The following is a 26,449-nucleotide window of genomic DNA, read 5'->3' on the forward strand; positions in this document are numbered from 1 at the left end:
TGGAAGCATCTGTTGTCTTTTTGTTGCCTTTGATGTTTTTACCACCTTAGCTGTAGCAAAAAGAGATGTTAGTAGTATTAAGGAAATATTACGTGTGTTCCATTGGTTTTAGGGCTTAAATGGGAAGTCAGATCTGAAAGTTCAGAGCAAAGCTGTTCAGTTCTGTGCTGCTGCTGCTATTATTTATGTTTATTGAGCTAATGACAAGGTAGACCTTTCACAACAAAAATTTATACCTGTAGAGGTAGTCAGCTGCCTTTGGAGGGGTTTATTTGTCCTGTGTTTAAACATGTCTCTTCAGGTTTTCTTCTGGCTGCTTCTCCCCCCTTTCCTGTATGCAATTTAGGTTAACTCTTCAAGGATAAGAAGGAGTACTTTGGTAAATAAAATTACCAGTATTCTTCAGTTTTAGTTGATCTTTAGAAAAAGGAAAAAAAATTTTTTTTTAAATCTTTCGAGCTTTTTATGACTAAATGATGAATCTGAATGTTTGCTGATAAACTGAAGGGCTGAGTATGGGAGAGATTTCCTTGTAATCTACACATAGCTTGGTGTTACTCCCTGGTGACCCAGTCACATGGTGGCAGTTAAGCATTATTGTTTCTGCTGTTTCAGAAGAACTTAAAATGGTCTACATTTTTTTCTGGAGATTACTTTTCTCATTCTAGAAATTCTGTACTTCTGATGAGGGTGTTTCATAACCAGCTGTGGGAAAGAGTTCAAAGCCTTGAATGTTAATGAAAGCGTTTATGGAACATTGTCTCTTAAGTTTCCTGTGGCCTAAGCTCCCCATGTTACATGTTACACAACCTCCATTTGCAGTAAAATGCTGAGTCTTTCAGTAGTTACTGTTAATCTGTTGTGCTGGTTTCTCAGTTCTGCAAAATTACCATTGCAATGGGGGAACTACAAATTCTACCCATCTGAAAGCAGTGAGTAAGCAGCTTGAGCTTTTCCAGCAGGAGTGGCAGGTAGAAAATTTCCCTTGGTAAATTGAAAGAAAGGGAACTAAAGCCAGTTGCCAAATTTTCAGAATTACCTTTAAATAACCAAAGAACAAACTCAACCCAAGCAACCCCTCTTCTGCTAATGAAGAGTACGTTCCATCTGTGAAATAATTGCCTTGATTTTTTTATTCCCTGTCCCCCCCGTACCCCCCCCAGGTCTCTACATAATCTGTGCTGTTCTGTTGAAAGCTTGTCTGAACTGCAGCATCAGAGATGAGGCTGATCTCATTGAGTGGAGCTGTGGAGCTGGTAGTACGTGTGAAACAAAATGTGTCCTTCACGTTTTGTTGCTGTTTAGAGGGGGGAATAAGCGTTGATGAACTTTACAGATTGTTTATGGATGGAGGGGTAAAAGAAAAAGTCCTTTTCTCTCAGCATTTGGCACTTCTGCTGTGTAAAATCTTTAAATTAAGCCTCGTGTTTCATAGTATATGACATACAAATAAGGTTCTCAGCTGGGTCTTCTAAGATGTTTGGGTTATTAGTTTGTTCTAAGTTATATAATGTTGCCTCTTCGTTCATAAAGACTTCAGAAGGAGTCTTCTAGGGCTCATTGTGATGGTGGTGGTAATGATAACTGGAAAGTGCAAGTTGCTTTTTTTTTTTGTTTTGTTTTGCATCTAGAGATTCACTCTGTCTGTTACCCATCTTTTTAAAAAATGTGGGATGAAAAAAACCCACCACACGCCAAGCCTATATTCATAAAGAATATTAAAGAAGCTACAGCTGCTGATGGATACAAACTAAGTATTGTATCACATGTAGTTTTAATAGAGTCTGAATGGTCCCTATAGTAGACACAATGATGAGGACTTAATTGAGGTGTTTTTATTGTCATCCAGTACAAAGTATCATATACAATGATGTTGCAGTTTTGTCCTGTTTCATGGAATAACTTCACCCTGTTGTTTTTCAGTTTGTAAGCAGCGAACAATTACCACTTGGCTGGAGAGTAAAGGACCCAAGACAACAGAGTCCAAAAGGTAAAATGTACAGCATACCTATTGAGAAGTTGTGGTTCTTTATGGACCTGTGCAGAGCTAAAAGTTGGGGTTGCCAGTACAGTCACCTGCCAAAAAAAAAAGGCAACTCCATTTATGTTGCTTTCCTTACCTTGGCACATCCTCTTCAGTGTTACTAACTGACAGATTTCACTACAAAAGGCTATTGTTTGCATTGAAATTATTTTGTGAAAAGTTTTGGTGTTGATTGGTGCCATTTAAAGTTTGATATTTTCTGCTAACCTGTTAGGAGCATTATTTACAAGACAGCGTTACAATGAAACATTTTAACTGTTTGGTGCAGAGGAATATCAGATGTTAAATTTCTATAATCACAATAGTAAATATGCTGGTTTATATTTCACTGATTGTGGTTAATATTAGAAACTGAAATTCACACCACTGTTAGAGCATTTAACGAGTGAGAAAAAGTTGTGATAATGAGTCATACAGAAGTGCAGAGGGTTCAGGTACAGGCTCACAGGTTGCGGTAAAGCAAAGATGTTAAGAAGATGCTTGAGGAGGGAATAATTTTTTCAGATTTCCTTTGAAGTGTTGCTTTTATATGCTCTCATGGATTACAGCCTTGTCAGTTTTAAGCAGAAAGTTGTGTAAATACTTCCTATGTCTGCTGCTGTTGGTATCCTAACTAATTTGTTCACTTCAGATTTGATTTCTCATTTTCATTTGGCAACATCTGCTGTCAATAACTTTTAACAGTCATTTACTAAGAGGGCAGCTTTAACATTTTCATATTTGTTCATTACAATTTTCAGTGCTGAAACAAATGCATAGACGGGCAGTGTAAATTTTCAAAGCATATAAGCCTCTATTTTGGAGTTTTGTTTTCAAATAATATTCCTATGGGCAAAGTTATTCATGAAGAGAACACATGTCTTCAGGAATTTATTAATGCTGAAAAACTATGTTCAGTTGCAGAATTTTGGATTGTGTGATAATTGCATATTTTCCTATTTATTGTAGATAGGGAAACTGGTCAATGACTAGATATAAAAAGTTTAATGTGTTTAATTTCATACAATGTTGCAACAATACATTTAGGAGAAGGTGTTGTTCAAAATGATATATCTGACATCTTGGTAAATATTTTTAATATTCACATGACATCTAAGTATTTTTCTTTATCGATGCCCTCATGCAAAAAATAGTACTTAAGTGTGAAATGACTTTTCAGTGTCTTTTAAAAAAGTTTCAGCTGGTCATACAAAACTCACTTTGTGTCAGAGTGCAGAACATACTAGGTTATTTTTCTCTTTAAAAATAATTGATTCAATGTCTTTCATTTTCTTTTGTTATCAGTTCTACATATACTTTACTCTTATGCTATTGTGTTTTTTGTTTGTTTTGTTTTTGTTTTTTTTAAAGATTTGTGGGCTGCTTATGAAAGTAAGGAAATAATAGGATGTTTTCTTGAGACTGTGGACTTCTGTGTCCTGTATTTAGCTGATAAAAGTGAAAGTTAAAGAGAACTCGGTCATGACTTCTAATTTCATGTGGAGAAAATAACTTAAGTAACAGCTTAATAATATTTGATTTGAAAATAAGGGTACTGAATCACAAATAGATTTCTAAGGTAAGCAACTGATTAGTTGTCCTTTGGAGCCTTTCAATGGAAATAGGTTGTAACTGAGCTGAATTCCCTGGTGCAGTAAAACTTGTTTATCCTGGTAGTGCTCTCTTACAGAGCATAATGGGTAAAATTCTGTAGGTTCTGTTGTATGCTTCAATAATTCTATTACAAAAAATTTTATATTGATACATTTTATTTGTAGATAAGACATTTAATTCCCTTACTCATCTTCCACAGCAAAATTAATAACAAGACTGAAGCAAATCCCAAGATGACTTCCATTAAAAAAGAGAACTTTTGTGAGCACGATGTGAAAAAGCTGGAGAGTACTTGTCAGCAAAATTATTCAAAAATATCTGTGGAAGTTGGTGCAAAGCCTGTAAATCTGCCTCAAACAGGCAGCATGTATTACTGGGAGGTTGAGGACAAAGATCCAGTCTCAGACACAGAGCCTGGGAAGGGGATGCAGTCTGGAGACCTCTTTAAAAATGCCAACATTGAACAGATGCATAAAAGTGGCACACAGGCCCAGAGAGGCTCTGAAGAAAGCAGTGACAATTGGACTCAGGAGAAATTATCATCAGACCAGCCTTTAAAAATGGGAAATACAATGTCAAAGGACACTGAGACAGATGGACAAGTAACTTCATGCAGTCCACAGAAGCTGAAGACTTGCAGTTCTGTCTGTGTAAGAGGTGAACAAGAACAAGGGGATATAGTTCCAGAAAGTCCACTTTCAGATGCTGGTTGTTGTGATACTTGTGTACCTGATCTTGGAGGGCCTGGAAAACTGAGCATGTGTCAGAGCAGTTCAGGGGATTCACCTGCTTTTGAGAAAGAAAGTGAACCAGAATCACCCATGGATGTAGATAATTCTAAAAATAGCTGTCATGGGTCAGAGGCTGATGAGGAAACGAGTCCATTTCTTGATGAGCGAGAGGAAATTCATGTGTCAAAACCTGTGAACAAATCTTATGGAATTCAGTTTGGGGATGCTGAACTTGAGCCAAGAAACCCACTATTTTCTGCCAAGGGTTGTGAAAGCTTTGAGGAAATAGATAATTCTGTTAAAGTGGATGCTCTGCCTACAAAGTCACCTGGGATCTCTCCTGCTCCATCATCAGAATACAAAGGTGTAAAACAGAGCGTGAAGAGAGACTCCAAAATCACCTCCCACTTCATGAGGATACCTAAAATTGAGGAGAAAAGGTAGTGTTCTCTCTGCCTCTTTGACTTTTTTTTCATGCTCAAAAATTTCACCTTTGGTGGTAGCACTTTGGAGGCTGGATTGTAGAAAGAGTTTTGCAAAATGTATGTTATTACACAAAGACAACTTTGATCTATGCTTGAAGTAACTTATTTTTAACGAGACTACTTTTTTTATAAAGGATATGTTTGTCCAGTGCAATTTCTTAAATTATTGAGAGATCTGTTAAAATTGTGAATTTAAGACACCTTAGGAAGTTGATTATCAAAGAAGTGATTTAATACCATGAGATTTTTAATGTTTGAAAATTAATACCTGAGGAAATACAGGTTTTCTTGGTTTTTTGGTTGGCTTGTTTGTTGGTTTGGGTTTTTCATTTAGACAAAAAAAATGGAATCTGTTTTGTTGAAGCATCACTGCTACTGAGGCTTTATCAGGAAAAGACATGAGAAATTTATCATTTGGAATTGTAGAAAGGGATTTCAATGGGAGCTGAGAAAGTGAATAAACATCAAAATGAATAAGTAGAAACAAGAGGACTCTGTGTTGGTATAATAAGCAGTTATCTCAGTAGACCCAGGTCCTTAAAGAAAGGCAAGAAAGTTTTGCTCATTGTTACTGGGGAGTCTTTTTTACGAGGGAGAAGCAGCAGCACAAATCATTCTTTTCAAGGAAATGAAGAAGAGGGGGATGGAGGGTGGCTAACTAGTGGTGGGAGCTTGCATTGGTGAAATCTTGAGATGAGTAGGCTGAGAGTGGATTTGGAAAACAAAAAAAGGTTATTCTTAGGAAAAATTGATGGATGAAGAATGTTGTAGAATACGTATGGAAAAAGGGGGTCATGGAATCTAAAACAATGGGATTATGGAGCACTCTTTTCACCAATTTAGATGAAATGCTGTTTTAGCAAAGCTGCAAAGTATTGTGTATTGCCATGAAACCCCACAGCCCTTAAGAGAGCAATTAGAAAATCTGAAAGCTTTCCTTCTGGTTTTTGTTAGACCAGGTCTACATGAGAAAAGAGTGGATCACAAGCTGGCTTGCCAAGAAAGGAGCCAGTAAGTGTATCAGAAAGGTTTCAGTCATCAGTAGTGCCATGCTGGAATTATCTTTCTGCTCTCCAGTGAGCACAGGGGGCCTGTACCTGGTGTCATGCCCATGTGGCTGCCCCATCTGGTTGTGGTTGGCCAGGCTGGAGGCACTGTCTCCACCTGAAGATGTTATGCCTATACATAGGCATAGACAGCAAACAGGTTAGACAACATCTTTAGCCAAGGGTGGAATGAGTTCACTAAGGAGAATTTGAAGGTCTAAACATTACCACAAAGTGTAAGGTTTTAACTTGTTTTATTTTTTACTCTGAGAACATTCTCTTGCATGAGACACAGCTGGTGTGTGACATCAGGCATACAGCAGGTTCAGATTTTTCTTCTCCAAAATATCTCCATCCATGCAAATGCCTTTGATCATTGATCATAGGGCATCATAGGGCAACTGGGCTGGTGAAGGGATCCAGCACAAGTCCTGTGAGGTGAGGCTGAGGGAGCTGGGGGTGTTCAGCCTGGAGAAGAGGAGACTCAGAGGAGACCTCATCACTCTCTACAACTCCCTGAAAGGAGGTTGGAGCCAGGTGGGGGTTGGTCTCTTTTCCCAGGCAACTCTCAGCAAGATGAGAGGGCACGGTCTCAAGTTGTGCCAGGGGAGGTTTAGGTTGGACATTAGAAAGAATTTCTTTGCTGAGAGGGTGATCAGACACTGGAATGGGCTGCCCAGGGAAGTGGTGGATTCTCCATCCCTGGAGATATTTAAAAAGAGACTGGATGTGGCACTCAGTGCCATGGGCTGGGAACTGCAGTGGTAGTGGATCAAGGGTTGGACTTGATGATCTCTGAGGTCCCTTCCAACCCAGCCAATTCTATGATTCTATGATTAAAGAGGATTAGTTCATCTCCTCTTGCATCTATTTGAATTTTTCAAGTGTTTTTTTGTTTGTTTTTTTCAATTACTTCTAAATTTTTACTTGCAGTGTAAGTTTTAGATGCCTACTGTGAAAAATAGAACCCTAGTGAGAAAGAATGGTGAAGAAATGTAATTATTTTTTTTTTAGTTTGAAGAAGGAATACGTGCATCTGTGCATGCACATGTTAGTTTTCTAGCAGTTGAGAAGAGGCTGTAGACAATTGACAAATGCAGACCAATGAGCCTGTCCCTGGATGAGCAGATGGTGTTGGGAAAGCATGATTCTGCAGAGGGAAACCCAGCCTTGCCTTGCTGGCACACTGCAGTTCTGTGAAGGTGTTTGTAAGCCTGTAGAGCATTTTGGTAAACATCATGTACTTGAATTCATTGGGGAGGAGGAGGAGGTTGTTAATGGCAGGGGTTTTCCTCAAATAAAGCTGTGGCCTAGGGCCAGAGCAAAGGCCTGCAAATAAACAGCCTGCTGTAAACCTGACCTTAGAGTAGAAGTTTGTGTATTTGCCTGCCACATCTTTCAGTGGAAAATAAAATGTTTCAACGTATTTTGTCTTAACATCAGGAAAGAAAAGTGTGAATTCAAACCCCAGAGGCCAGGAAGGAAGATTCACAGATATGTACCACCTCCACTTCCAACTAATAAGAAATGGTTTGGGACACCAATTGAGGAGATGAGAAGAATGCCAATGTGTGCAGCCCGACTTCCTCACCTGCGGCCCTCAGCCAGTCACACCGTAACCATCAGAGTATGACTGATAACTCACTGTATTGCCTGAAATCAAATTTCTTACTGAATTGGTCCCACAATACAAAATGCCAATTGTTAGTCTTACAGGATTAGCAGGTTTTGGAAATATTTCTTTGCCATTCCTTGCTAACAGACCAGGGCAACTGATTTCCTGAAAGCTGACTTTTTCTGATGCACACAATTAGGGTATTAATATCCAGAAGAAATGTAATCATGGTTTTATGGCCTCTAACTTTTCATGGACAAGTATTTTTCTTTTGCATAGGTGTGTGTACTTCCTTGTCTAAGTTGTAAACTGAGAGAATTTAAATAAGTCTACAAGTAAAATTTGTATTTCCAACATCTCATTTTAATACCAGTCTGGTTTGGGTTCAAGATATACAAAGGGCTCAAGATATCAAAAGGGCAAAGAGTGAGGTCTTCTAAGTGCTCTATCACTGTGTTTTAGATCCAATCTGATACATTTGCCTTTAATCCTTTGGAGTAATATGCAGTCAAATTATTGTTGAAATAAAACATGTGACTAGAAACCCTGTAGTGTCATGGATCACAAACAAATAAACAAAAAACCCCACATTATGTTTGAGTCAAAGTCCTGTAAGAATCAGTGCTGTCAGAAGACCGTGTAGCAAATTAAATCTTTAGTACCTTGGCAATGTTTATGTTTACATCTCTGAAATTCTGTGGAGTAAAACTGAAATACTGTCATATCTATAATGATTTCCCATCCTGTTCAGAAGTAGGTTAAAAAAAGTCATTTTTGCCTGTTACTGCGGTTTATGTTGGGAACTATGTAGATGCTTAAATTAAGGTGGAATTCTTTTCATCAAGTATAGCCGAAGAGTAACAGAGTAGCAGATGTTTTTTTTCTAAACTGAATGTCCACAGTGTTGCCAGTTTGTAGCTTCCCCCTTTCCAAAAAGGGTGTCTGCAGATGAGAACGATTTTAACTGTTGGGGTTTTTTTTTGTTACTTTTTATTTCTTAATTAAAAAAATTGAAATTAGTGCTGAACTTTTTTCTCATCTTTCTATGTTGCAGGTAGATCTTCTGAGGGAAGGAGAGGTGCCTAAACCTTTTCCAACTCACTACAAAGATTTGTGGGACAACAAACATGTTAAAATGCCCTGCTCAGAACAAAATTTGTACCCTGTAGAGGATGAGGTAAGATGAAGTTTTTTTTAATCAAACAAGTTTGTTTGTATATAGATGAGTTTTCAGTTTACTGCATTGGCTCAGTTGGCAAATTGTGTGTGTGGAATGAAAAATCAAGTAGATAAATATACCTGGATTCTGGGTCAGGAGGCTTCAGGCAGAGCAGAATTATTTTTTTGCAGTAATTATTTTACCTAGCAATTGATTTGATGATATGTATCTTTCTGTATTTATATGGAGTATAAGCTCCATTTAAGTTACATGTTTATGTACTTATGCATTTACATGTTTGGGGTTTTCTTGGTTGTTGTTTTTTTGTGTGAAGTGATTTGGGATGCCAGCAGATGTGAATGAATGTGTAAGCACATTTTATTTATGATATTCTATCAAATATTGGTGATAGAGTAAAGTCTCTGTGACTGCTGATCTGCTAAACCAATGGCAGAGAGATTAAAGTTGGCCCTGAATGGTTTGCTGCTCTGGTTTCTTGTCACTGCTTGATGCTGTATTAAACATACCCACTGAAATACTTCAGACTGTGGTGAATAAAATCAGCAAGCTTGTCCTGTAGTGAAGACTATAATGATTACTGATACTAGAATCTGAAACAGACAAATGTTATAGCTTTTAGGAAATACTCTTTAATCAGCTTTGCAGTTACAGTATAAAATGAATTTAATGTTTCAGAGATAGGGTTGATAAGATCTTTGTTGCCAGTTGAGCAAGATGAGTTGTATCTCTACCCTTGTGGTAGTCTCATAAGAAATGTCCTATTTGCTTGTTAAGCAATAAGACTTTCTGTTCAGGAAAAATATCACAGGATGTCTTAAATTTGGGTTGGTGCAAGAGACAGCCACAGTAACATGCTCTTATGATTTGTGCCCTCAATGTTCTTGGTATTACAATTTATTAAGTTAGCTAAGTTTGTATTTTTGAATGGTGGATGTTGCAAACTTTAGTCATGTTTTATCTGCAAAACCCACTGTCTTCATGAGGAATGTACTGAACATTGTTTGTCCTTGAGATGGTATGGGGAAGAGTGCTGCTTATGTAAAAAAGAGCTCTAGGAATTTTGAGACTGCTTCAATTAAAAAGGAAATGTTAAGCAAGTATAATGCAGAAGTTGCAGAAGCACTTTACAATTGCTCAAAATATTTGGTTATTTTTAAAGATCTTCACAAATAAAACACAGTTATTAGTAAATATATCTTTCCTGTTTCAAGTAACTTAATCTGACATTGTTTTGGGCTTTTATTTTAAAGAATGGAGATAGAACTGCTGGATGTCGATGGGAACTCATCCAAACTGTATTACTTAACAAATTTACTTGCTCCCATGATTTGAAGGTAAGATTGTCAATTTGAAATCAAGTCTGTGAAAATCAGTGCAGTCAGGCTCTTCATGTACTGTTAGTGATTTTGGCTCAGCCCTGTTTGTTTATTCAATTCTAGAGAAAAATAAGTTAAAAAAATCTTTGCTGTTCAAGGGATTACCTAATGAATTAAGGGCCTTAGTTAATGAGTCGTAAGCATTATCAGTGAAGTTTTTAGGTGTTATTAAAATGAATTATCTTTTGTAAGACTACACAAAACTGTGTTTGTCCAGTTGAAACTACTAGTTTGTAGTAAATGTAGTATGTAGCTTTTGCTATAACCAGATAGGGGCTCAATGGACAAGGTGAGAGACTTTGAAACAGTAACTGCTGCAACAATTGAGGCTGCTAAAATAAATACCTGAAAATTTTGGAGCTAATGCTCTGTTAAACTTCATAAACAAATAAGTGTTCCCCTATCAACTAATAAAACTTTGCTTTAATACTATTTTATTTGGTATCTTTTCTTCAATTTTGTGTTTTTTGTTGTGATGGGCCTATAGAATTTTGTTGGTTTTCTGATTTTAAGTTCATGAGCTGGTAAAACTTCTGTATTGCTGGGGGATGCTTTTCCTATAGAATCACAGAATAGAATCATAGAATCTTTCAGGTTGGTAAAGACCCTTGGGATCATCAAGTCCAACCATCAAAGTTCTTTCCTAAAGTTTCCACCAAAGTTCTTTCCTAAACCATATCCCCCAACATCACATCAAAATGACCCTTAAACATCCAGGAATGGTGACTCAACCACCTCCCTGGGCAACCTATTCCAGTTGTGGCTACTCCTCTTGTGAAAATTTTTTTTCCTAATGTCCATTCTAAACCTACCATGTTGCAACTTGAATCCATTTTCTCTTTTTCTAATTCCCTGTGAGAAGAGACCAGCACCAACCTCTCTACAATGTACTTTCATGTAGTTATAGAGAGTGATAAGGTCTCCCCTCAGCCTCCTCTTCCTCAAACTGAACAGTCTGAGCTCCTTTAATTGTTCTTCATAAGATTTATTCTCCAGGCCCTTCACCAGCTTCGTCGCCTTCCTCTGCACTCACTCCAGCACCTTGATAGCTCTCTTATATTGAGGACCCCAAAACTGGACACAATACTCAAAGAGTGTGGCCTCACCAGGGCTGAGAACATGGGGAAAATCACCTCCCTTTGGTATTTTTAAAGGCAGAAAGCATGGGGTAGGGAATGTTTATGTTGTGTGTGTAGGCAGATCCAAGCATGCCTTGTCTTATTTTGTGCTAGGAAGAAAAAAAATGTAGGCTCAAGCTTATTCAATGCTAAACCTAAAATACATGATCTGGCATCAGAGAGTCACACCATATTAATATAGTTTTATGGATTTTGGGAGGCTCTGTAACATGTTTTAGCCACTAGATGGTACTGTTCTTTCAAAAAGGAAATTTCATAAAATTGTTTTTCTCTGTTAATGGATATCTCCGAGCTTTATTTTCTTGTGGTCTTTCTCTAGGAGGCTATACTGAGATACAATGTTGCTTATTCCAAGAAATGGGACTTTACAGCTCTTACCGACTTCTGTGAGAAGGTAAATAAAGTTGATTTAAAATAGGAAGAAAGGTAAAATATAAGTAACAACTTTTTCTATATATACCAAGGCTTTTGGCTTTATTTCCATTTTCAAGTAAAGGTTTTGCAATCATCATCTTTGTGGATGATGATCTTTGTTATTTGGCTTGTAAATTTAGTTGAAATTATGATTTTACTTTATGAACTGGATTGTTTTTAAATCTTAAGCAGGTAATTTGGGTGCTTCACTAGTAGCTAAGGTTACTGAAGGTAAGGTGAGAAATGCCTTTTGTCTGTTCTTTGAAAACTAGTTTAATAAATTACGTTATTATTTCCAGTATAATGATTTATTCTTTTAAAAAGTGTTGCTCTCCTTTTTCTTTTTTAAACAACTTAAATGATTATATTACAGTTGTGTTTTTATGGACTGTGCTTTGTTGGTCTAGCAGTAAAATTCAATGTGCTGAGATGCTGAAAATAAAGCCTTTGAAAGACTGGGGTGGTTTTTTTGTCTTTATCTTTCCACCTGGGAGAATTGGAAAAGAAAAGTTGATAGTAGGTGGCAAATTTAAGTAGGACTGTTACTAATGTGCATCTTGACAGATAATCAGGAACTATGCTAATTTAAGCCATATGGGAGATTCAATGAGATGCAATAGACATGGTTGTATTTTTTCCTGTCAGCTTAGAATTGCTTTAAAAACACATGGGAGGGGCTTGATAGTAGTAGTAAGGTTAACTGGAAACTAAATTTGATTTCAAGTTAATTTTATTAGTTATGCATGTTTAAAAGAAGTGTCTGCCTAATTAATATCATCAGGAGAACTGTTCTTCTGTTGCTTCTTTCCATTGTGTATAGGGACTACTATTTAACAGCATGAGTTTTGTTTTGCATGCAAAACAGGATTGTGATTACTGACAAGGCACCTATAAAAATACCAGTTGTATCTCATTTGCTAGCCATGAGAGCCACTGTGTTAGCTCATCTTGCCAACTTAGTGCTCCCTGGTTTTCAGGTTGCATTTTTGAGGCTGTCAACTTTTGGCTCCTGTTGACTCTGGTACTGACTGAAATTAACTTGGACTGGTCAACTGTTCACTCGTGTGTGATGTTCAAATTACTAGAATCTTTTAAAGTACAAGGAAAATATTTAAAAATCTGACTTGGGGATGTGTACCAGGTTTTTGTGTACATATTGCCACAAATGCAACTGAGCTTGTTATGATATGTTCATGTACTGCATCTTAGGAGTTTGGAAACTTGGTGATGAGACTGAGACCATCAGCCAGGGAAATTAAATACTATCAGCTGTGTCCAGAGAAAAAAGGAACTTTGTATTGGGCATCATTCTTTCACTGATGGTGAAAAGGCAATTTCTGTCACCTGGGAATGATGAATTACTGATGAGGTTCCCAGATGGAAGGAGAGATGTTTCAAAACCTGGAACTTTAGACCAAGGTGAGGAGTGTGCATCAGTGTATTAAATAAGGAACAGGGAAGCCCTCTTAAGATGGTGGCTCCTTGTTAGACCACAGGAAAACTCTTTTCTTACCCTGCTTTTGTTTATTGAGTATATTGAGTGTAGTGCAGAGAACATGTGAAGGTGGATACATCTCATAGAGGCATATTTCAGTTTTTGATATGATTAAGTGATGTGTGAACTCTCCCAAATTTGGTAAATTAAGATTTCAAAGACTACAGTCTGCTTAAGTGAGCAGATACTGAGTGAAAAGTTGAGATTTCTTATGGAAATCACCTAAATATACCAGCTGTAGTGACATGTGGCTTTTGAAGTGAGTTAATGATGAAGGGCTTACCATTGGAGTGTGAATTTTCTTGTTTATTTTACAGTTTTTAGGGAACAGGGGAACTCTTTTAGGTGATGTTTTCTCAGCAGAAGTTGAGGGGTTGGTTGAAAGGAAAGCTGACTTGAGTAATAAGCCCCAAGGGTGGGGCAGAAACTCAGCAAAGGAAGAAATAGTCACAAATATATATTAACAGAAAAAGATAAACAGAGGTTATGATCTCAAATATCTATTTATATTTCTGGGCACCATTGATTTCTTAACTAAGAATTCAGAAGGGAGATGGATCTGTAAATCTAATGGTGTCTGTTTTAATAATTTGAGGCCACCGTGTTAGATACTACTTCAATAGGTCTGTGCTTGGTAACTTTTAAAGTTTGTTATTTTTATCTTCTAATTCTGGACATACCTTATCTATTAATCTGTCTAATGCTTTCCTGTCAGTCTTACGTTGTGTTTTATGTAGTTTCCTTCCAAGTTGCACAGTCAAAATATGCATTATTTTTAAATCTTACTTGTAAGATACAAATAAATTTTCTTGTAATAACAATAGTCACCAGCTTCATGGACTTAAGTTTGTTTTCCACTAAGATTAAAATACTTCCATCTTTCTTAACTACTGGGAAATAAATATGTATATGAGCCAGGATTTTTTCCCAAAACAGCATACCCTGATGTGTATAGGCTGACCAGTTCTACAATTTGTCTAAAGTGTTGTCAGAAGAGGGAGCCCTCGCATTATTTTCAAAAGATACTTTTGGGTGATGGTAGATATATGGAAGTGAAATTCCAATTTATATAGTGAATTAAGTTGGGAAGTTTGGCATTTTTATGTTTCTAAAAAGTCCTCAGCATCCATCAGTGATGTACATAAAGCTCTTTGTGGCTTATTTACTTCAGATGTATGACAATTTTGTTGTCCTCTACAGGATTTCCACACTGTTGTATTGATTTGTTTAGTCATCTGTTTGTTAACATTGCAGACAGGCTTAAGATTTATTCAAGTAATTACTTAGTGGATGAAAAATACTGGTGCTAAAATTTTCTTCTGACTTTTAAAATTCTTGTCACTTGGAAGTCAGGGAAGTCAATCCTTGCATCCTTGCATCTCTTTCTCCAGAACTTACCTAGAAGCCAGACAGGAAAGAATAAACAGCAAGCAGGAAAGGAAATGGGAGGAAACTGCTGTGTATGGAGCTGTCTTGGGACCCATGATTTGTTGTAGACAAGCTTTATTTCTGTGAATGATGATAAGTTGGGAATTTATTACATGCTTTTGATAAACAGTGCTATGTACTGTAGTAGTTTGTTTTTCTCTCAGGTAGATTTGGCCTTCCACTCCACTCAAATTCTTTTGCTTTTTCACAAGAGTAAATAAAATGAAATAAAAAGTGTAGTAAGGTCATTCAAGGCTGATGTCTTAGACTAATCTGTGAGAATATCAACTTTATTTAAAGTGCAAAGTAGGGCTTTATCATTTAAGATAGGCATATGGTCTGTTGCTTTAGATTGAGCCTGCTTGTTCTGGACCTGCTTTGTTTCTTTTATATTGCTTTAAAGTGTCTTAAAGCTTAAGCATAATTCATGTTAGTGTTGTTTCATGAACTTCTCCTCCTATTTTGTGCATCTCTCCTGCTCTTTCAGGAACAGAGGGGTATTTAAATCTGAAAATGACATGACTTTGTATAAGCAGTTCATAACTTTATAGGTGATGCTTTTGAATTTTCTTTTAGTTGCATAGGGTACAAGAACTTATCCCAGCGGACATCAGTGACAGAAAAGAACTCTGCAGGAAAGGAAATGACAGTGGGCACTTTTATTGCTCACAGGGTTTACTTTCTTTGAAATGAGAGGAACCATTGCTTTAGTTTCAAAAAAAAAACCAAACCAAACCAAACCCAAAGCATAATGCTCATATGCTTTTCAGTTTTCACCAGCAAGTTATCTATATTGTAGACTTTCCTGATAAAAAGGAAAGAATTGGATCTTTTTTTTTTCAGTAAAAGGAAAGAACTGGATCTTGTCATCTGAATTTAGATGCTCTTGCTGCTTTTCCCTATATGCAAAGCATAGAGACTAGTGTTATGTGTGCAGGACTGTTGGCATTTTTGATTCCCCAAGTATCTGTGTTTGTAAAGTTGCTTTGTTAAGTAATGTCTGCATGCCATTCAGTAGTGAAAAGGATTAAATCCAGTATTTAGGAATCTCATTAAAAGACAAACTGTAGTCTCAGGTGGTTACTCATGTATTAGAAATGGCAAATAGTTTAGACATAGGTTTCACTGATATCCTCAGAAGCATAGACTGAAGATTGAAGTTTATGTAAACTTGTGTGGCATAGGCTGATTTTCTCTGAGCTTCTCCAAGTCCTCTGAAAAATGGGTCACAATACAACTTGCAGATGTTCACATATCTATAACTATTTGTTTCCCATCTTGATGGGAAGTTTGTGTCTATATAATGGAGAAAAGACACCAGTTCTGACTCTTCTCATGGTTGCAGTTTCCATATGAGGAACATCTCTATGATGACTGTTGTAGGACTGTTTCATCTTCTTGGTTTAGAGAGGAGGAGAGGATATAAAAGTGGTGTCCAAAATGAATGTAAGGGAAGGTGAAGAGGAAATGACTGTCAGTTCTTCTAGTATGGCAGTTAAGGGACATCAGATAAGTGTTCCTAGCAGATAAGGGATTCAAAAGCAGACAGGACTGATTACTTAGATACTGAATAAAAATGTTTTGAAGTTCCTTGTTAGGGATGTAGAGGCTACTATGGCTTTACATTGGGTTTCAGAGGAATTTAGAGACATTCCTGGTAGAAAGAATCCATTCATGTCCACACAGATACTGTGATGGACTCTGGAAATTCCTGAAACTGATTATTACAAGTAAAAAGCATTATGAGGATGTGCTGCTGGTTACTTGCTTTTCTGCTGTTAGACATTTCCAGGTATATTTTGTTTATCAATAGCAGACAACTTTTGAAGCTTTCCTGAACTTTTGTCCATTTTTACAATCTTACGACTTTGCTGGGTTGAAATGGAGCAGCAGAAGCAATCTTGTCACACAGGCCCCATTGTGGCATAGTACTAGTAGGAAACATTGCTCACAGGGAGGCATGGGGATGTATATGCTATCCTCTTTTAGCAGAACAAAATAATAAAATCAATAGGCATGTCAGTTTTTCCTGCAAGTTTTGTGGTTTGAGCTGCTTGGAAAAATGATTGCTGTAATCATCGATACTGGAAATAGAAGGAATTTTAAAATATCAAATTGTTCTGGTGACTGGGTTTTTGAGAAATTATTTTTATAATTGTCTGGACAGTACTAACAAAAGTGAGCATTGTACAGAGATGTCAGCACTACAAATGTAGGCTTTTAAGCAAAAAACAAGATGTCCCAAGGCTGAAAATAGCCTATCCATTGCTCCTTGCTGGATTTCTTTTTAGTCCAGATATTTTCAAATAATTTTCATTACATCAGATTACCTTTTTTTAATCCTTACTGAAAAGGTCTTTTGAGTGTGCAATGAAAGGTTTTCTTTTCACAGTAACAGAAGGCAGTTTGTTCCCATATTGAACAAAATGTGAGCTTTTTTGAGGTGGAGGGAATATACATCTTGTACACATTCAAAACTTCAGAATCTAAACATTGTAGAGGAGAAATAGCACTGAGTACTGAGTTTTACAGGCTTATTGTTAGTTAAATGTACTTTCTCAGCAAAGCAGCTGAGCATCTCTTAAATGGTGTTTTGTAAGCACCACTTCAGTGATGGTTGCATCAGACTATGGACTGAATTACCAGGGAAGGGATATCCACACATACCAGGTATAGAGTTTTAATTGTACTATTTGTGGATATTTAATGCTTTGAGGCAATGCAAAAGTACATCCTGCATCTCTCTTCTCTAGTTTTTCATGGTATGGAGAATATTCTTGTTTAAAAGAAACAAAGTTAGTAAATATAACTGTTCTTGGGTTTAAGAGCTATCTACTGATATTTACTTGTTCTGTTTTAGGGGCAGGAGGCAGATGAACAGAGATTTACTTGCTTCCATTGGCATATGTATAAATCCATGCAGATATAGATACCCATTCAGAGATATCTATCACAAATGACTAAGAGAAGTTCCTTTTGGTTTTGGTGGCTTTTCCTTGTTGCTTTGTTTTTTTTAAATTACTTTTGATGTCTGAAGCAGTCAGAATAAACAAAAACTGATGATAGTCCAAGAGAGAAAAAACTTAAAGAGAAAAACTCTCTGAAAAAGTGTACATGGAAGTAGGGAAGCAATGAAGAAGCATTGCCATTGTTAGGTTGATTACGAAGGCATAAATTAAGTGCATCATAACTATTTTCTATTTTTTTCCTGTTTTTTAATCTGAAAAACTGAGTTTCTTTATATTGTTTACTTGTGGAGTTTGTTTGTTGCCATGTGTTCTTTAAAGACATTTTGCAGAGGTGGGCAGTGTGTGTACTCTTGGAGATGGTCTGAGGGTCTTATTTGGCCTATGTAACCTGAATCACCAGATAATTTTCTAAAGATAATGGTCATTTTGGGTCTGTATTGCTGTCAGTCAGTCAAAAAGTAGTCTATAGATCTGTCAAAATCTACAATGCTATTGTGTTTAGTTGATCTTTCTTTTTCCCCTTCTGTCTGCTCTTGAATTTTTGGGGGTATTTTGGTAATGCTAAAGAAAATACAGCTTTCCTAGGGCCAATAGCTATGTTGTCTCATGAAGCTTCTAGTGCCGAGGTTACCAGTGTCAAAACTGACTGAAAAAAAATTGCAGTTAAATATCTGATGGCTTTGGAATGCTTTCACACTACAGCTCTTAGATAATGGTTTTAAAACCATGGCACTACTATGGATTTTTTTCCTTAAGTGCTGTGTTAAGTGAGGTAAAAGTTTGAACCTGGGAACTGATTGTTTGTACTTCTCAAGTGCAGCTCAACAGTATTTAGAAAGCAATATTCAGTTTTTCTTCCCAGGACTGCCTCCACTTTGGAAATGGTTGTGATGCTTCTGCTGATGATAGAACTGCTTTGCAAGAGTACACAGGGAGAGTCTGGTGGCCTGCAGACAATCAGGGCTGAGATCTCATTCACTGGCAATAAAAAAGATTGAGGTTAGATTTCTAGAACCTTGGGAGTATAAATTTGGGGCTTCTAAACCATTAAGAGGAGATGGAAAAATAAAGATACATTTTCCCCTTAGATATATATTTAAATGTCGAAAAGCTTTGGGAACAAAGGTGCTGCTGTTAGGGATGTTTTGAATTGGCAGAAGATGTGAATGAGCCCTCAGGGAAGGAAAAATTAAGCACAAAGAATTAACCTCTGCCTTGTAAGCTGTCTGATTTTTTCCTTTTGAAGTGTCAGTCTGTGGTTTTGATAAATGTCAGAAACATTCTTCTCAAATAAGGTTCTTCCTGCATAATCCAGTGTTACAGGTTTTTTTTCTCTTCCCTCCAAAGATTACTTTATCCTTCCCCTGGTTTCTAATCAGACAAGTGCTCAAGAATTGGGATTGATTTGACAGCTCAATGTGTTCCTGCAGAATTAGTTTGTAAGGGAACTAGAGAAGTAAATAAAGAGTTTATTCTAACCTCCTAGTGCTTTTCAGTGAGAAGAGTTGTAGCTGGTACCTACCTGTCTTTGTAGCCCTTTGACAAGAGGTGTGATTGGTTCTGTTGTCTTCTACCAGCCACCTTGCACACCATCTAGTAAAGCAAGACTTCTTGGTAGGTTGGTTCAACTTATTAATGTAGTGGAAGGTTACTCTCCCTGCCTTAAGTTGTTTTCCAGTATCATGAGCAAGCTGAAGGATTTTGGGAAATTATCAGATGACCATGGGAGCTGGTAAAATGGGGGGTGTGTGTGTGTGTTTGAGGAGATAGAATGACATACTTTCAATCCCTGTCAGCAGCAACAAAAAATAGAATATGTAATGTGACTCTAAATATGAGACTGCATTTTACATCAGTACAGCTCACTGAGTCCTAAAGAGGGTTTACCTTGAAATAAATAAATGTCTTAATTCACTTTTGGTTTCAGGTATTCTCTGCAATTGCTTGGTTCTCCCACCGTGGCATTTGCATCGTGGGATGTCTGTCAGGTTGGGTTGTGGTGTCTCAGCACTCCACTGTGTTGCTCTGAGCATAGCTGAAATTATGCAGTGACAGTGCTCGGTCTACAAAGGTGCAGCTCTGGTTTCTTACTGGTTCAGTGGTCAAAAGAGGATGAGGGCCAAGCAGCCAGGTGTTTGCAGGTGTTCTTTTCCATAGAAACCTCATAGGTATATTACCTGTACAGGACAAGTCCATGAATGGACAGGATAAGTTATGCTTACATGGAGGTGACTGTGACTCAAGTTTACTCAAATGTTTTAGAAACTTAAAGCAAGGAAGGGTAAGTGTTTCTGACTTACTGCCACTGTTCAGCAGTGGGTTATTAGCCCCAAGATATAAACGAGAAGCACAGGACTGAACAGCTCCCCAAGGTATAATTTTTTAGGTTTTATTGGCTGATGGAGCTTTTTGTTTTGATTTTCTTCTTGTTGTTTTGTTTTTTGTTTTGTTTTTAATAGCAGCTGCAGTTGAGAAGCAGAGTTCTTGGATTATGTACTTCACAAAATACATATTTTGTGAAGCATTTCTGGGAAGAAGCAAACTGTTTGAGGTTGAAAACTATTGCTGTCTTTTCCTGCAATATTTAGGAGACCTTTGTCTAAACACAGGAGTATTCTAAATGGTGCTACTCGATGTTTTGATTATAGAACAATGCAGAATTAGGACTTTGGCAAAATCTGTGAAGTCACAATGATCATCTTAAAGTCCTTTTAAGTAGCTTTGTGAAAATGTAGTAAGTCTTTAATGGCATCTGACACTGGTCACAAGAAAACCCACCTTGTCATTTATGTGTAAGAAGAATCTTTCTGAAGTCCAGTGAGAACAGTTCAGGGCACTAACAGCTCCAAATTTTGAGCTTTTCATTAGTAGAGGGCTAGTGAAAGTCATACAGAAATAATGTAGAGAGGAGTGCATGTTCTGGTACAAATTGAGGAAGGTAAGGAGGAGGAAAAGTAGAATTTCAGAGTTTAAGTGACCTTTGTAGTTATGCATTCTGCATCAGAACTGAGCTGTGCAATTGCTGGATCTGCTTCTGTTTTGGGAAGCAATTGCCTCATACTATTATTACATTGTTTTCAAAGAAGCATAAAGAAAAGGTTGAAGTCTTGACAGCTATGACAAAGTCTGGTGCCATGATGTGTCACCAGATAAGTGATACTGTATAGTCTGTGGCAGTCAGCAAAGCATAGCAGCTACTGCTTATGTGTCAACTTCAAAGGAGAGGAAGTGTTACCCAAAGGGGAGAGAATATCAGAATTTGACAATCTGGTAGACCTATGGGGTTAAATGTCACCTTTTGAATAGATTTAACTTACATATTCATTCATTCGTCTTGAGATCTGAAATGTCAGCTTTTAAATGCTTATTTTATTACTTCATGGCACTTGAAAACATTGTGCTGAAGAACAGAGCAAAGTTACCTGCTAGAGCATATGATCAAGATTTGGACATAATTTTCAGTATCTGACTTACATGGTGTAAACATGTAAGTGCATATGCAGCCAACAAGAGGGGAGAAAGATATTTATTGTTTTTTTTTTTTAACCTTAAAAAAAACAACCAAACAAAAAAACAACAACAACACAAAAAACCCTGAACAGTTGACTTTCAGTAAAAAGTTCTATATTCCTGGACTCTTTCTCTATTATATCAAATGATTTTTCATGTTTCCTAGGCTTACTGTTCTTTAAAAGTTCATGTTTCAATTTAAAACTTTAAATTTAAACCCTGTTTGTTTACCCTCTGTGAGCAGCATGCATAATGATGGCAAGTAATTGTGCAGGTGTTGGCACTGTTTTATTTTATCCCCTTCCCTACCATAAATTGTTAATCCTTTGAGCATTTGTTTGTGTTTGTTTTCTTTTAAACTTCCTGAGTACTCCTTCTTCTGAGTATGGGAATGAATAGAGCAGAGATACTTCTGTAGTTATTTTAATGATCTTGGAAGACAGATGTTATTAACCTCCCAACAATATTTTCATCTTGTTTATGGGGAGCAGTATGCAGAGGCACCATATTTTCCTCTTCTCAAGACAACAGCCAGTATCTTTCTGCATTCTGAGGTCTGTGTGAAACTTAGCATTGAAGTGTGAGTTACAGAGTGTCCTGGTTTGGGCCAGGATGAAGGTGATTTTCTGTCTTGTACTTTTGCTTTCAGCTGAGTCTCTTGTAAGTAGCTGCACTTGCTGAAATTAACAGCAAGTTTCTCAGACAGTGTCTGCTTCTAGGACTGATAATGCTTGATGTTTATAGTTACTGATAGAGACTGGTGTGCAGAGCCAAGGGTACTGCTCAGTTCTGAGGAACCTTTTGCCCTCTGTAAGGAGAGAAGGAGTAAAAAGGTCCCACCTTTGGGGAGCTCTCCTTTGGGGAGGAACAGACAAGACAGGTGCCAGAATTGACCAAACAGAGTATTCCATCCCATACACCTCATACTCAATATAAATTTGAGGGATCACAAGGGTCCTGCTTCCCCTTCTTTGCCTGTCCCTGTTTGCTTTGGCATCCTGGGAGGATTCCGTCTGCTCCTCTGCCAGTGCTCCTGATCCATCCCAGCCTGAATCTGTGTGTTCCTGCCTCCAGCTCCAAATTGCTGACCCCAGGAGTCCAGCCTGGACTTTCCCAGGGCTGCCCTGCAGCCCTGGTGGTGATGTTAGAGTTATTGGGGGAAAGGGGGGAGGAACATGGTATCAATTTTCCTGTAAATTTGTATATATTTAGTAATTTTTACTATTTATCATATTTATCATTAAAGCTGTGTAGTTTAGTTTCCAACCCATAAGTCTCTCCCTTATTCTCTCTCCTTTCTTTATCAGGAGGAGAGGGGGATTAATAGAGAGAATCTGTTACTCTGTTTACTTGCTGGGCCAGTGTTAAACCCTGACACAGAGCTTGGATTGTGTCAGGAAGGCCGTGGAGAATAGGACAAGAAGGGGTTGATGTGACTTGGTTTTCAGTGTCAAAGCTTTGAGAAGCTTTGTAAAACATTGGTGTGTCCATTTTCTTCAGTGCTATTCCTTCTCAGGGTGAACGTTAGAGCAGGTAGAGGGGGTCAGCTAAAATAATTGTAGGCTCCTGCCCTACAGGAAGAGAGTGAAAAGATTGCAACTTCACACGTGGGATCAGGCAGGCTGCACCTCTGATGTACATAATCCAAATGTCTATAGTTCTTAAAGGAAGATGGTGGGGATGGGCCATAGAAAGTGGGCAGGCTCTCATGCTCTTCTTACATAGCATTTCCTGTTGCTGCTGCTGCAGAGCACTGCTCTTGTCCTGACTGTTCATTTCATATGTTCTTATCAGAAGAGTGTCACAGGTCTTGGATTATGATCTGAATATGAACCTTACGAAGTTTTTCCGCTACTTTTGTGGTTAGGTAGTGATTGCTTTCAGTTGAGAATTTGGTTCATTGTTGTGGAAAGAATAAAAAAATAACTCTGTCAAGGTTTCTTGGTTCCTTCTTGCCCTTAATCAAGGATACTTGGTGTCATGTTTACACAAATGTAGCTTTTGAGAGTTGTGTCTGTATTTCAGTTAATTGATAATTGCCAAGTAAACCACAGTGAGGTACTACCATGAAAATGCTACCAATTTGCATGAAAGCTAATTGGACTTTGTTTTTTTTTCTCTTGTATGTTTTGGATGGGTCCTGTTTTCACAAACTTTTAATATAATTTTATTTTTTTTTAAAGTCCCTTTCTTTCTTTTTAACAGGTTCTTGAAGATGCAGAGGCTCAGCATTTGTTCCAGTCCATTCTTCCTGATATGGTGAAGTTGGCACTCTGTCTCCCTAGTATCTGCACCCAGGTGAGTAAAACACTGCCAGATAAGGGACTTTATCTTAAAAAACCCTGGCTAGAGTCAAATAAAACTCAAAACTGAAGACCAAAGTGAAGCTGAGCTGTTTGTTCATTCTGATTATAAAAAAAAAAAATAATCATGCACTTCTTACAAGTATTATCAGCTGACAGCATTCCTTAAGGGTTCTAACTATGTAGCTATTGAAAGTGGATTTTCACTTAAATCTTTTAAGATTGCACAGGATTTGTAACATCCTGTCTATTTTTTTTCTCCCCTCCATTCCTCGTGGTTTTGCTTGATAAGTTATGGTTTTTTTGATGTCCCTTTTTACTACTGATTAGAAATCTGCAGTTTATCAAGCAAGCTTTTTTCTGAATTGTGTTTAAGGAACTGTTCCTGACTTCAGTGGTGCTGCTGATTAAAGGGTTCACCAGTGGCCTAAATTACTCTTGCTCTAATTTAACAAATGTAATTTTGTGCCTCTGTTTTTTCTTTCAAAATGGGTAAGCTAATTATTTTTCTCTCTCCTGCCTCTCCCTTCCCCTCACTTCTTTTCTTGGTAGCCAATACCTCTACTGAAACAAAAGATGAATCACTCCATCACAATGTCACAGGAACAGATCTCTAGTTTCCTGGCCAATGCTTTCTTCTGTACTTTTCCACGTCGCAATGCGAAGTTGAAGTCCGAGTATTCTAGTTATCCAGACATTAACTTCAACAGGTATGGCATTCTGGAGCTGATAAACTTTCAATTAAAATATTATTATCACGGAGGGGAGAAATTCATTGTTTCTTTAATATTACTGTCACTAATTTCTGAAGTTTCTGGTTACCCCTAAGGGACGAGAAAACTACAACCATGTAAGAACCTTGTGCGCAGGATGATGATCCAAATTTTCCTTTTTTTATGCATGCTCATGCACAGACATGCTCTTGCTCTGCTATAATTAGACTTACACAATTCCCTACCCAATCATATGCCATTCTTCTGTGAATGGTGTATTTCATTTGTGCTTCAGATGTTCTATATGTGTTTGAATTAAATTTCAGTGCTAAGTCAGCCACATTTCTGTTGCTTCCTCTGTGTCAGCAGTGATCTGCACATTAAGTTAGGTCAACAGGACTTGATTCTTCAGCATCCTTGTCTTGCCATTTACATGTTAAGATAAAGGCATCCTCAATAAGAATTTAAAAATACTCTGATTTCTAAATGAACACTTAATCCTTTTGTCCTCTACATCAGATTACAGATTTGATTAGAATTTTTTCTTCATATCTTTTATTTTTAAAATGTGCTTCTTTTGGTTTTAAATCAGGGAAGAGCATGTTGACATTTCTTGCTGCAGAATACTGTGCATTTGTCCTCTTCTGTGCACTCCCATACATGTCTGTGTTGACAAAACCTGAAGCATATTAGTCTGGAGCTTGGATAGATTGAGTGGGCATTAATGTGCTATGCAATTCAGCATACTTTTCAACCATTAGTTCATAAATACAAATAAAGGAAAAATACCATCCAATACCATCCAAAAATACCATTAAAACAATTTTATGTTCAGAGCAGTGAAAGAAGATGGTAAGTTCTGGAAAGAGTTCTGTTTGTACCAGCTACAGGCTTCTAGCTAATTTTTTTATTTTTTTTTAAAGGACTTAAAGGTACCAGTTTTTCTTAGAACTTAAACAGACTAGAAGTCAAGCAGCTAAATTCCTACCAACTACAGAATACAATGCTGTTAAATCACTGGAATAAATTCATATTCTCTTCTATGAACTTTACACAGCAATGTAGAAGTCACACTACTACAGTGTAATACTAGTGATTAACTGAGGACATAATGTTTTGAACTGATTTTAAATAAAAAGCCTTGAGAAATTATTAGGTAAATAGTTTCCTGCTATAGACTTAAAGAATGACCAGTATGAGGTATTCACTATTCAGGATTTTCTGCTGTATTCCAGTCAGTCCTTCTGTGTTTTCTGACTTGGCTTCATAGTGCTACTACTCATGGTAAGTGCTAAAAAGGTTATTTAAAGGGGTAATACAGCAGATGATCTTTTAGGCCTTCCTTTTGCATTATGCACGAGGTAATGCTCAGCTTTTAGTTGGATAAAAAGCCATTTTTATTTGTGTAAGTGCAAGAATATTGCTGCAAAACTGTGAGAAAAGAAGGGAATCTTGTGTCCCCTGTTGTTCCTCAGTGTTTGCCAATTTGTGATTTTTAAGTAATTCCAGTTTCCTTCCTGTTTTTTCCTTCCTATTTTTACTTAACTAAAATTTCCCCCAGTGTGTATTTTTCATGATAATGAGCAGATGAGTTAAGTAGAATAGAGGTGTGAAAGGCAGTGGATAAGACAAGAGTAGGATAGAGGGACAGTCAGAATAAAAGGAAAAGCAGAATGAAGAGAGTGGTGGTGAGAGTACTACAAGAATGTATACTGTTTTCTATCCTGCTATTGTATGTAACCTGAGAGTTAATCTAAAAGGAGGGGGGGAAGGACAGCATTTTATTTTTTTTAGCTCCTCTTGGCTCTGGATTTTTCTCCTCCTGAACAGGTAGTTCTTTAGTAGCAAGGACAGACAATAAACACGTTTCCAGCTATTGTATCAGACTGGTAGAAGCTTCAAGGCAGTAGGCAATGAGTGAAGTTAAAATGTTTGTGAATATTTTTGGTTCCCCCTCTGTATAACAGTGTTTTGGTGTAAGGGCTTTAGAGGCTGCTGTTCTGCTCTGTCTTCTTAGGAATGGGAGTAACAAATCGTTCCACACAGCAACCCTTTCTCCCCACAGTATTATGATCTGCAACTTTTTGCAGACTTAGTTCTCAGCATAATTCATCTGCTACACAACTGTGAATGGATGACTTGGTTCTTTGGGTACAAAGGAATTATCTGCCATGGTTTCCTAACAAAGCAAAATTACTGAGTGGATGGGGATTTTTTTTCTTTAGCAAATGTGATGTTCCTTGATTCCCCTGTGCATGCCCTCCTTGTGTTCATACAGAAGGCTTCCTCCCCTCAACTGGAAAAAAAAATTGTGCCTTAAGTTAGACACACAACTGTTTGAGCTATTTCTTTCTTGTGTTTTCAGTTTTATACAGCAGTCATTTTAAAGTGTACTTTATGCAGACTTA

At 37.3% G+C, this 26,449-nt stretch overlaps 1 protein-coding gene across 1 annotated transcript in view; it reads left to right on the forward strand.

Annotated features, from left to right (window-relative positions):
• The window catches only part of PARG (poly(ADP-ribose) glycohydrolase), a 62,387-nt gene that overhangs the window by 2,140 nt on the left and 33,798 nt on the right, over nucleotides 1-26,449 (forward strand). The window contains exons 2-9 of the mRNA XM_071749295.1: nucleotides 1,924-1,990; nucleotides 3,837-4,808; nucleotides 7,343-7,526; nucleotides 8,569-8,691; nucleotides 9,945-10,028; nucleotides 11,529-11,603; nucleotides 23,231-23,323; nucleotides 23,881-24,038. Coding sequence (XP_071605396.1) covers nucleotides 1,924-1,990; nucleotides 3,837-4,808; nucleotides 7,343-7,526; nucleotides 8,569-8,691; nucleotides 9,945-10,028; nucleotides 11,529-11,603; nucleotides 23,231-23,323; nucleotides 23,881-24,038 — 1,756 coding nt within the window. The remainder of the gene's footprint in view (nucleotides 1-1,923; nucleotides 1,991-3,836; nucleotides 4,809-7,342; nucleotides 7,527-8,568; nucleotides 8,692-9,944; nucleotides 10,029-11,528; nucleotides 11,604-23,230; nucleotides 23,324-23,880; nucleotides 24,039-26,449) is intronic.

Source organism: Heliangelus exortis, chromosome 7 (genome assembly GCF_036169615.1).
Source record: "Heliangelus exortis chromosome 7, bHelExo1.hap1, whole genome shotgun sequence".
NCBI classification, from domain to species: domain Eukaryota; kingdom Metazoa; phylum Chordata; class Aves; order Apodiformes; family Trochilidae; genus Heliangelus; species Heliangelus exortis.